At 48.9% G+C, this 12,516-nt stretch overlaps 1 protein-coding gene across 1 annotated transcript; it reads right to left on the reverse strand.

Annotated features, from left to right (window-relative positions):
* Positions 1-2,553: 2,553 nt before the first annotated feature.
* On the reverse strand, positions 2,554-11,057 carry LOC111142795 (cytochrome P450 4A6-like). The gene is given in 13 exon segments (XM_022496104.1): positions 2,554-2,722; positions 5,205-5,281; positions 5,426-5,490; positions 6,330-6,454; positions 6,549-6,739; positions 6,831-6,867; positions 7,094-7,163; positions 7,599-7,621; positions 7,623-7,748; positions 8,115-8,239; positions 9,238-9,365; positions 9,820-9,864; positions 10,826-11,057. Coding segments are annotated over 13 exon segments (1,413 nt in total).
* Positions 11,058-12,516: the final 1,459 nt, after the last annotated feature.

Raw genomic sequence — 12,516 nt, forward strand, 5'->3', positions numbered from 1 at the left:
GAGACACATCCTTCCTGCTATTGATGCTTCCCCTCTTAGAAAAAGGCCACAGCCTGGGAAGGTTGGCTATGGGCCACCTGCTCACTCCTGCAAAGCCCTGTCAAGACCCAGACCTCCTTGCCCACCTGAGGCTGGGATGCAGAGGCCTCAGCCAGGGTGTCATCCATGCCACCAACTTCCCTCTCTGTCCTGACCCTGGATAGACCTTTCTCCATAGAAGCAGAGGTATATACCAATAGTCATCATCTGAGGGCAGAACCAGAGGTCATAACCACTTGTAGTCCATAGGTGGCACCCAAGTCTAAGACTTGTTACTTCCCTCATCTCTGGATTGTCAAGAGACCTATGAGGCAGGACTTACCCTACTTCAATGTCAGAAGAAGGAAACTGCCAAGATGCTAATCAGAAAATAGCTTGCACTGAGGCCTTCTGACTTTGACCTCTTTTGACCAAGACTCCATAGGTGTATTGACTGTCTCTTTGAGAGTTCATGTTGATGGGAAATGGAGCTGAGAACTCCAGAGCTTGACAGAAGGGGGAGGCTCCACACGGGAGGGGAGGACCAAGGCAGCTGACTAATGGGTCCCAAAATGAACTCCACTTAATCCTTCCAGCCCTCCAAACATACCCTGTTTTGGGCGCCTGGGTGGCTCAGTTGGTTAAACATACCCTGTTGCCTCCTACGACCCCAGGCCTTTGTTGTGCACATGCGTGGTAGAGTGTAGAGTGTGTGAGTGGTATGCACACGTGTAGTTACACATATATGTGTCATGGGAGTCGTGTATATGAGTGTGAACTCACCTTAGGTTTTTTCCTTTGCCTAGAGCCAGCAGTCAGCAGCCAGCAGACCACTTCTTGGTCACATTCTTTATCCTCAACATGATCCTGTGGTTAGAGCTTGTGTCTATTCATGGGTGGCCATCCAGAATTTCAAGTTCCCATTGCCTTGAACTCTCTGAGCTTGGCTAACCCTTGCCCTTCTGCACCACCTGGTGCCGGGAAATCTGCCAACCTTCCTGTCTAGCACTTTCCCAGCTTATTTTCCTGCTCCTGGTCAAACATGAAACATCTACACTGCCCCTTCTCAAAGCATGGCTGAACTAGCCCAGTAACCTAGGAAGCCAAGGGACTGAAAGGGAGGTCCTGGATGCAAGCACTAGCTGGGGAAGAAGCCCCTTCAGGAAGGCAGAATGTGGAATTACACCATAGGCAGAGGTCTCGGGGAGGCCTATCTGTGACATCCAGGGTCTGGGCTAAGAATGGCAGGGAGTAGGGCAGGAGGAAAATCTGTGTTTAGAACCAATGAAAGAATAATGTCTGGGTTGAGAGACGCTGGTGGAGAAGGGCAAAAGGGCCTGAGAACAGGGCCCAGGGTCAGGAGGACCAGTACCCAAGCAATCACATAATGGGGCAGGGTTGGTTGATGAGAGAAGCAAGGGACTGGGAAGGGGTCCTGTGGGAGAGGTGCCATCAGTAGTTTGCTGACTGGGGCCTGATATTCTTTCCCACTGGCCAATCCATTTCTCCACAGGGGTTCCTCCTAGTACCTCTTGGAAAGCCAACCACTCCATGGCCTGATACAATGGGACACATCCTGCCCTCCTGGGGTGCTGGCATCAGAGAGCTGATTATTATCTCTCTTCCTGTCTCCTCCATCTTTCCTCCCCTTTTCTCATTTCTCTTCCATTTATCTTCCTCCAAGGGAAAACACACACTCCATGCAACATTAAGAAATTTATTTGAGGGAGGAGGAAAGAAGAAGAGGGTATGTGATGACAAATGGGTATGCTGGTAAAAAACAGGAGAGAGCAGGAAACATGGACTCACAGCAGTCACATAGGGATTAAGCAGGCTGAATCATGGCTCCCAAAGAGTCCATGTCCCAGAAGTTGAGATACATCTGTATTATCTGAGTGCACCTGTCTAATCACAAAAGTCCTTATGGAAGACAAGGTGATATGAAGACAGCAGCAGAAGGATATTGAAAGATGCTATTGGATTTGAAAAAGGAGGCTCCAGGAGCTAAAAATCACAAAGAATGTAGCTTGATGCTGGAACAGGCAGAGAAAGGGATTCTTCCTTGGAGACTAGAGGCAGTGTGACCACCAATATCTTGGCTGTGGTCCAGCAAAATCCATTTTAGACTTCGATCTCTAGAACTATAAGAGAACAGACTGGTTTATTCTAAGACACTAAGGCTGTGATAGGTTATTATAGCAACCAGACAAAAATAATATAGAGACAATCAAATAGGCATAAAAAGAAAAAAACATGCAGAGGACAGGCAGGCTGGGAAACAGGCAGGTATTAAGTTCAGTGGGCGGTCAGATTCAGGTGGTAGGAGAAGGGTAACAGATAAGTAAATAGGATGTCTGGGGAAGAGTGAGACGGAAAAGGACAGACAGTCTGATGCACAAGAGGAGGAGAGCAGGAGGCTGGCAGTGGGCAGAGTGAAAGCGGGAAGTGGGCAGAGGACAGCAGACAGGAGAGACTGACAGGAAGACACGATGGCAGGCAGGAGGCCCTTGGGGCTCATCCTTGTCCCCACAAGGGTTAGAGGAGCTTCCTGAGATACAGGTGGATCCCATTCTTGGACATTAACACAATTCTTGGAGTGGGAACAGGGACCCTGAAAGGATCTGGTGCCAGCTCAAAACGGAGCAGTGTCAAGGCCACCGCCACCTTCATCTCGTTCATGGCAAACTGCTTCCCGATGCAGTTCCTGGGTCAGGGAGGGAAAAGGAAATGAGAAGTGGCCTCAAACCCCCTGCCAGGAACAGCACATTCAGGGCCCTCCTGCCTGGGCCCAGCCTGGATCCATTTTCCTCAAGACACACGCACACCTTTATGCCTACCCCGCCTTGCTTGTTTCACTCTCTTCCCTTGACCTTTGACAAAACCTACACTCTTCCAGGATTAGCTCCTATTCCTATCCATGCTCTCAGCAGGCCTGAAATCCCGTTACAAGAAGGTCAGCACCTTGAACCTCAGGGCCAAGTCAAGTGATCAGTAAAACAGTTAATTATTAAGTTGTTTACTCTCTGCACATGCCATTTCAGGTTTCACAATGTGAAGAGCAGGACAGGGCACCACAGGGGATGGGCTGGGCTATCCTTCAGGCCCTAACCATCTGGGGCACACAGGGGTCCAGATCCTCAGAGAAAGGACAAGGGAGTTGGGTAAGGAAGTAAAAATGGCGACCAGGAAGCTTCTGCAGGGGCAGAGCCTTAGTGATACTCGACCTGCTGCACCATCTTCCTCGGCCCCTCAGTCAACAGGCTGCTGTAGCTTTCCAATTCTACTGCAGAAATGTCTCTGCTGCCCTTCCTCAACCTCCCCCCCGAGACTTTTCTGTCTCCTGCCTCCATTCCCTCTTCTGATGCCCTGGCCCAGCTCTGAGCCTCCTATGCCCTCCATCATAGGTACAACATGTCCACATGCCTCAGCTGATATCAAAATCCTCTCGGGGTTGTTGGCTCACTTGTCACCTGTTCAACTCCCCTCCTCCCAGCTCAGCTCCTGCTGAGGAGATCCCAGAGAATGCCCTCCCTCCACCTCTGCCTGCCACATGCTCAAGGCTAAGGGCAATGCCAGCCTGCCTTCACCCCTACCCCTGCTCACTGTACCTCTTCATTCCTGTACATCACCCTAATACTGTACTCAAGGACACATCACTTTCCAGAGTAGGACAGTGACAGGAAAATGGAGCTTCCTAGAGTGGGGTCAATTAGGAAATGAAAGAAAGAAAGAAAGGAAGAAAGGAAGGAGGGAAGGAAGGAAGGAAGGAAAGAAGGAAGGAAGGAAGGAAGGAAGGAGAAAAAGAAAAAGAAATAAAGAAAGAGAGAGAGAGAGAGAGAGAGAGAAAGAAAGATAGATGTCTCTTTTGAGTGGAGGCATGTATTTCTTGAGTGTAAACTCCTGGAGGCGAGGGCAGTATGAGAGATCATAGCAGAGGACATGGCACACACAGAGAGGCTTAATAGGCAGTCTTAAAAATGAATGATGTCTATTGAACTGAAAAAAATAAACCCATGCTGAATGGAATAAAATGAGCAACCATTAGTTCTGAGCTAGGAACTGAGCTGCCTACTCCTCTCCTGTCTCTACTGGCAGCCACATGACTTGCACCAATGTCTAGGAAGAAGGACTCAATCCCAAGGAGAAACAGATCCTGGAGCCAGTATCTGGAAGCACAATTTGCTTAAAGATGTGGTGTGAAAGTGGGTTCACTCTGTATGTGAAGGACTGACAGATTTCTGTGTTTGGAAAAATACATTTTTCTAAGAACTGCTTACAAAGTTTCCTGCAGTTACTATTTATAGGACAGTTTCAGCAGCACTGGAGATTTCACAGCAGCCACACTGGACAATAGTCATCCCACTGAACAGCTACTTCACGTGTGCTTTACATTTTACACACCAGATAACGTTCATATGCCATGTGTCATATATATACAACAGATTGGATTTTCTCCCAGATGCAATTTAATGTCCTCATTTTTATATATTTGCCCATTTGGATGTCTGGACTCCAAGTGTAATATTAAGGTATATAGAGCCCAGATCATATGTAGTGTTTGGACAACTGGGAAAATTGTCAAGTGTACATGACCAGTACCATAGAGTCAATAATTCATTTGGTTGGTGAAAATATAGCGACAGCACAGATTAGTCGAGTACTTTATGAAGCCCCCAAGAGACTGTAGGAAACTTTCCTGTGTATGGCTGAAATATTTGAGGCATGCAGGAAGCTGAGTATGGAAACACATGGAATGTAGTCAATGGTGCAGTGTGGAGGCAGAATGGGGAGTTGAGTAGAAAAGCGTGGTTTGAGATTGTGTACAACGACAACTTTTGAGTCCATCCTGTCTTTGACTTTGACAACACTTGAAAATTACATGTGAGAAAATCTAATTCTGTAAAGTCATATTCACAAAATGAAGAACTCACAAGAATACCCTGAGCTATGGAACACCACTGATACTGAATTGTGGCTGGAGATTGGGTAAGAGCAATGGGTCAAAGTCTCCATGGCATTCAGTGATTACCAGCTTTCTTTGCATAGAGACACATACCTCTTTCCCAGCACTCTAACATGCCAGGGCATATCTACAGAAACCCACATCAATGTAGCAAGTCACAAACATCAAGTATGTACCCCCCAAATAGCCCCTGCCTCCTCCCATTCTGGTACAAGTGCCTCACCTTGATCCTCCTGAGAAGGGCAGGAAAGCATGGCTGTGTCGCGAGGAACCCGGTGCAAACCGGGAAGGGTCGAACACCTGCAGAGGGAGCAAAAGGGCCAGGAGAGGTGTGGTCAAGACCTTCCTTCCAATCATCCAAGGGACAGCACACCCAGACGTGGGCCAGGAAGAGGGTTTGATCTGGAGAGGTCATCCCACCTCCTCCTCCCAAGGTCATCATACCTCTGGGTTTGGCCACACCTTTGGGTTGTGGTGAAGGGCATAAAAGGAGATTGTCACTAAGAATCCTGTGGAGCAGAAAGAGAAGCCTGGGCATACATGCTTGTGGGGCCCAGCTGCACCCACACACAGCTTGGCAGCCACGGTGAGAGCCATTTCTCATCACTGTGAATGGAATGACAGTATTGCAGGAGAGGTGGGGCAGATATAGCATAACAGGTACGCACGTGTGCACAGGTTAGTGGATTAACCAAGACCAGGCCAAAAGCAGGGAAGAACTGGAGGCTTACATTTTGGAGCAACCCACGGGACAACTCACATCAAGTACCATCCATGAGCCCTTGGGGAATATGCATCAGCTCTTCCATCTTCACAACAACCCTCCAGTGGAGGCTCAGAACTCTTTTGTTCCCATGAAGCACCTGAGCCTCAGAGAGGCTGAGCACCTTGCCTCTGAGCACCCAGCTAGGATGTGGCAAGCCGGAAGGGACCTCAGATCTGGTCATCAGCTACTCTCTGCCGTCATCCTGAGGGCTCCCTGGAGACTGGACCATCTGAGCCATGATGGTGAATTCTCTGATGTTTTTCATTAGCCTAGACCCTATAAGGAAAGACCTCCTATCCCCCTGCTCTGTCTGATGGTCTCTCAGGCACTCATATCTCAAAGAACGAGAATATTAGAGCAAAACCCAAAGCCACATTCAGGGGCTGTCATGTATTTGTTTCTTGGATTAAACTCTGTGGGAAGCATACCATATAGCTCATCTGACAAACAAAGGAAATATTGGTTTTCTTGAGGGAGAAATGACTCTGAAAGACACGCACCAATTGCCCAGAACATGTGGATTTCTGACCTCGCACATGTTCCTGTTGAGTGTTTATGGAGGGAGAGTGGGGAAGTTCACACCTTTGGGTAAGGACCGTCCATCAGGGAAGGTGATGGGCTTGCTAAGCTCTCTGCCAACACCTGGATAGAGTCGCAGTGCCTCCTTGATGCACATGGTGGTGTAGGGCATCTGGTCCAGGTGGTCCCTAAACAAAACTATCCTGAAGGGCGGGCAAAGCCCTGGCAGCCAGGGAATTCTCTACTTGAAGGGTCGGGGCCTCCCATCTCATGAGCACTCACCAGGTAATGGAGGCACCATCCCCCAGGAGGTTCAGGATCTCCTCCTGGCATTTCTGCTGATGCTCTGGGCGTGTGGCCAAAGCATAGAGGATCCAGGAGATGCCGCTGGCTGTGGTGTCATGGCCCTCAAACATGAAGGTGTCCACTTCCGCATGGAGGTCCTTGTTGGAAAAGCTGCTCTCGTTCTCCATCTGGGAAGACACGGAGAGAGGACAGGGTTAGAGTTTGCCCCCCTCCTCCACACTTGTGAGCAAAGCCTCAGGCCTTCCCTGCCACACTCACTTGGGCAAAGAGGAGGATGTCCAGGAAGTCCAAGTGCCTCTTTTTTTTTTTTTTTTTAAAAGATTTTATTTATTTATTTGACAGAGAGAGAGAGAGAGAGAGATCACAAGTAGGCAGAGAAGCAGGCAGAGAGAGGGGGAGGCAGGCTCACCGCTGAGCAGAGAGCCCGATGCGGGGCTTGATCCCAGGACCCTGAGATCATGACCTGAGCCGAAGGCAGAGGCTTAACCCACTGAGCCACCCAGGCGCCCCAGTCCAAGTGCCTCTTGCTCCTGACCTTCTCCAGGTTTCCCTCCTCCTGCAGCTGAGCCTTCCTCAGCTTGATCACTCAGTCTGTCCAGAACAGTGATCCCAGGCAGAGCTGAACGCTCTGGGTGCCCAGACACAGACACTCACAGTACCCCAGTCAGGGTGCCAGGTGGATCAGGAGGAGTGTGGGAGTGGGTGTGTTTGTTGGGTGGGAGTTCTAGCACCAGGTGCTTGCAGGTCATCACTCCCTCAACAGCAGAGCCCAAGGAGGCTCTGCTTGAATGCTGCTGGTAGGGGCTCTCGTTCAACCTTCACCCATGGGGTGACACATGTAGCTGCTTGCATAGCACCTATGCTTGCATAGCACACCCTAACACCTGCACCAGAGGAGTACCCGGTTGGGTGTTTCCCAGGCCCTGGAAGGGCAGCCAGGGGCAGGACTCAGCCTGAGGGTAAGGGGCCAGTCCCTTTGGGATGTGCCTGATGAAGGAGGGGAGCTTCCCAGAGGGCAGATACAACCTGTGTGTTGATGGGCAAGCTGGCAGGTGGTTCCAGCGGCCTTCAGGGGTCAGCCTGTAGATGATGTCTTTCTGGTAGAAAACATTCCTTATCTGGGAAAACACCAGGTTGTTCAGGTCCCAAATGGCTTGAAGGTAGGACTGGGAGTACCTGAAAAGGAGGATGCAGAATGGACTGGATGGAAGGGGGCGTGTGACCTGGAGTGTGGTGGGCCTGTGTATGGAGCATTCCTCAATCAATGGGACAGGAGACCCTAGGTGTTTGTCATGTCATTCTTACATCTTTGAGACCCTCAGCCCTTTATGAGGGACTTCGGCATCCAGGTTTCTTCCTGTGGCAGAGAGAGGGTCTGTGCCTAATGAAGGCTTGGCGCGGGCTGAATCTGACTGTGGCCAGGGGCTCTCGGCAGAATGTGACTCTTTGGGCTGGTAAACATCCAAGCTGTGCTAACTGCTTTTCAGATAGTCCATCCCAGTTGGTAAGAAATAAGACCCTGCAACTAAGGATTTCACTGACCTATCTGCCTGTTGGTTGCCCTGGTAGCTGAAGGCACACTTCATAAGGGTGTCCAAAGTCATCAAGGAGGTGTGTCCAAAGATCTCCAGAGATGAGTTCTGGCTGAGGAGCTCCTCCCATTTGCCCTGTGGTAGAGGGACACATATATCTTTCTCTACTCCTCCAGAAGGCCCATGCTGACAAGGCTGGACTCTCTCTCTGCCTCTCCAGATATTCTGATGAGATGCCCTCACTTTCTAAAGCAGTTGTGTTTCATCAGTTTAGGACCATATAGCCATTTGTTTGTAATCCGGTGAGTATTTTCTCAGAATGTAGTCTGAGAAGTTAGTTAATTGTTATTTAATTAATCATGATCTCTTACCATCTGACTTAGGAAGAAGTTTGGTGGTAACCACCTTTTAGGAGATCAGAAAACACTGTTCCTAAGGGGACTAAGGGGCAACATTTTGTGTCTTAGGGTTGATGTACACATGAAAAACAGGTGAAGTCTCAATTTAGGGAGCAAGAGTCAAGGCAAAGAAAAGATCAAGGGGCTAAGACTGGGGTTTCTAAAGAAGGGATATCAGGGACTTCAGTTCCTCTCACTCAACAAATGTCAGCTGAGCACAGTGAGTGAGAAATAGGGTCAGGCTCAGAGGTGGTGTTATGGCAAGACCCAGCCCTGGAGGGTAGAGACTTGGTCTCCATTTCCCTGCACGGAATGGCTAAAATCCATGAGAAGCCTTCAGCTCTAGCCCAGAGCCCACTTGAGTGACATCATGGGATGTCCACCGTGCCACTGAAGCTGCTACTGTTCATGCCAGCCAGGGGCAGTTTGTCCTGTTGTCTAGGGGCATTGGCTACTCTTCCTGTCCAAGTCAAAGACATGGAAGAGGGACAAGAAGAGACCCTTTATCCACCATGACTGTCTCTCCTGTGGGCAGTGAGCAAAGAGTGGATGAAAACAGGTGCCCGGATGCTTTCTCGTTCCATCCATGCTCAGGGGGCCCTGTCATAGTATGGTATAAGTTGTGATTCTGGGGGCCATGTCTAATGGATGTCTGAGGGACACAGCTGCCTGAGAGTGGACTTTGTGAACTCTACTGGGGGTGTGAGTGTGCAGGTGAGCAGGGGTTCAACTTACCAGCATCACTTGGACAGAGTCGGCCATGAGCCCCACATAGGGCTTCAGGATGTCACAGTGGAAGGCTGGGGTCAGCATTCTCTGGTGCTGGAACCACGTTGGCCCATTCAACAGGAGCAAACCATACCCTGGACCGCAATGGGTGTTTGTCGGGGGAAGGAACCTCTCAAGAGTTGTCTGGGGACAACTGGGGAGGAACCCAGGGTGTCAGAAGAAGGGCATCCTGGACAAGGCAGGAAAGGACAGTGCATGTCAGGAAGGGGACTTCCCAAAGCTTGGTGCACAGCTGTGAGATGGAGGTTGAAACAGAATAGCACTGGGTTAATGGAGGACTTCAATGAAAAGTTAGTCTGAGATCATTATAGAGGACTGAGAAGTGATGTGGGAGAAACTGAGCTGCAGGAGGGCTCCCCTACCATTAGGAAGGGGTGAGGTTTTTATCTGAAGAAGAGAGAGGAAGCTCAATTCAGAGTTGAGTGGAGTGACTGTGGTGCTGGTCACCTCGTATTTGTCTGGGCCAAATGGACATTTTTTGGCAACCTAAGCAGAAGGTGAACCGTAGTCCTTGTTAAATATACTTACCTATCCAGGGAGCCATGAATCTGTAAGAACCATCAGACTTTGGGTCTGAAAGTAAGAAAGGCATTACAGGAAACTGGAGGTGACCAGCGAAGACAGGCTGCCCCCCTGAGGTAGCTGTGGTCTAGACCATTGTCCCCCATCCCTTCCTGATGATTGGCAGCTGGCAATTTGTGTCAATCCACCTTCCACTTGCCTTCCAACCAGGACTCTCTGTCTTTCCTGATAGTTACTGTGGGCTCAGGAAGGCAGACTGAGTGTCCCACCTCAGAGGCCTATTGAGTAGGAAGTTGCATCAGTAAGAAATATAACTTCTGTCCTCAGTGCTAGTGAGAAGACAGTAGCTTGTCCAGTGGTTTTGTTTGTTTGTTTGTTTGTATTCTTACTTTTTTTGTTTTTGTTTTTGATTTTCTGTGGTGGCTCAGTCATTCCACGTGCCAGCACAGGCAACAAATTGGGGTTCCATGCAAGCCATCATGAATAAGAATTTGTCTTGAGTTCTGGGAACACACCATTGTGGTGAAGAAAGTTAGAAAGAAAGAAGGAAAGAATAAAAGATGGAAAGAATGAAAAGTGGAAAAGAGGGAAGGAAGGAGGAGAGAGGGAAGGAAGGAGAAAAGGAAGGTGTGAATAAAGGAAGGAAGGAAATTAAGAAAGAAAGAAAAAAAGAAAGAAAGGAGGAAAGAGAGGAAAGGAAGGAAGGAATAATGGAAGGAAGGAAAGAAGGAAGGAAGTAGAAAGAAAGAAAGAAAGGAAGGAATAGAAAGAAGGAAGGAAGGAATGAAGGATGGAAGGAAGGAGAAAGCGAAAAATCAATTCCTTACAGGTATTTAAACTTTCAAATAGAGTAACTGTATTTGGGTTTCTACTGGCTCTTACGCTGGAAAAACGGCAGTTAGAGGATCAGATATTTATGACTGAGACAGCAGTCTCTCCTGAAATGTCACAGTCCCCAGGAATGTATCCAAGAGGGAAGAACCCCTCCAACAGACAAGTGGTTTGCACTTACATGATCGCCCCAGGATCAGCTTCATGTAGTCTGGGTCATAGACTACGAGGCTAACCTCGCTCCCCCATAGCCAGCGAGGACTAGCACAAGGATATTTCTCTGTCCTTTTCTGAAGCTCTTGTAGCTCCTGACCATTTTGGAACTGTAACCAAGGGAAAGACAAATCAATAAAACCTTGCTTCCTCTTTAGGTCCAGTGCTTGGAGAGGTAGTGGAGGGTAGGATGGCCACATGGAGATAGTTCTGGGTATCAGCAGTGATTAGGAGTTTGGAAATGTTTCTGATGAGCAAGGCTCTGATAGGGGTTCCAGATTCATGGAACTTATGCTCTAGTGGGAGTAGAGGTGGGGAAGTCAATCAGGCCCTACACTGAGAAGTGTTGTTCAATGACTTAAGGAGGCTTCTCTGTGCTCCCAGGTCATGTCCATTGCTGGGGCTGCACGTCCCCTTGGATCCAGTGTAGGGACTGCGTCATGAGAGCCTCTTACCATGAAGCTATGTTACCTCATCCTCCAGGGTCCCTCAGACCGGTGCAGCAGGGGCCCCTGGGGGATCCTATTTCAGCACAGTTGCATGCCTCCTTTCCAATTGCTTGCTCTCCAAGCCAGTAGTCTTCCAGAAACTCCCGCTCCTGGGTTGTGTCAGTAGATCCTCTGGGGAACCCCAAAAAGCTAGATAGTGTTCTGCCTGGCTCTTTCTCTCCCTGGGTCACTCTAACACCCACTGGTCTGTCAGCTTTTCAGACAAGCTCTTGGGGCAGCCATCTCTTCCTGAGCCAGTGTGGCCAGGGCCAACTGAGACTATTAGAGAGGACATGGTGCCCATACTGGCAGGGGCAGTAACTCTGTAGACTGAAACTCAGTGTCTACTGGCTTTCAGGCTGCAGACACTCACACAGGCAGTGCTCCATGGCAGCTGTTTCACCTGGCCCCTCCTAGGAACTGGGGTCACAAAAATGTCCCCAAGTGAGACACCAGGATAGTGGATAGAAAATAAAGGGTCAGCACAGGCAATCAATTGTCAGGTGCTGCTGTGGGCTGTGCTGACCTGTGGTCTCCAAGACAGGAGGGAGAATCTGGGAAAAGATGAGGCTGCTGGGTCGTGGATTCCCATACAGGAGTTCCCCTTTCATGGTTCCTGACTGATTTCAGCTATATTTAGTGCAGCAGGTTTGGTAACCTACAAACATGCTAGTCATTCATAGGCATTACCATTATCTTCAATTTTCATAATTAGAGTGTAACTGTGACCTTTGGTCTATGCCAGGTGACATTCGGAGATTAGTAAAACTGACACAGGACTATACTCATCATCATCATCATCCCCATTTCACAGATGAGGAAACAGAAGGATAGAGCAAGTATTTGAAGTATATGGCAGAGCTGGGGGTAGAATTCAGGTAGCTTAGCTCAGAGCCCATATGCTTCCCTGTCTCACTTGTCAATTGTCACCTGGCCTGAAAGATTAACTTTAACCTACTGCACATGGCAATCTAATTCCTGACTTAGCCAATAATAGAGGTACCGAATAAATGAAGTCTCAGATTTGTAGGAGGAAAAAAAATCTGGCTAAAATATATTAGGCCAGCAGAAGCTGAGGGCTGATTGGACCTTGGGGGTAATAGGAGTTATGGAAGTAGAACTCGTGTGCTTACAGAGTCTCCATACCATACGTGTAATGGGAGTCAGTGGA

The sequence above is a fragment of the Enhydra lutris genome, unplaced genomic scaffold, assembly GCF_002288905.1.
Source record: "Enhydra lutris kenyoni isolate GAN:26980312 unplaced genomic scaffold, ASM228890v2 scaffoldscaffold9, whole genome shotgun sequence".
NCBI lineage: Eukaryota > Metazoa > Chordata > Mammalia > Carnivora > Mustelidae > Enhydra > Enhydra lutris.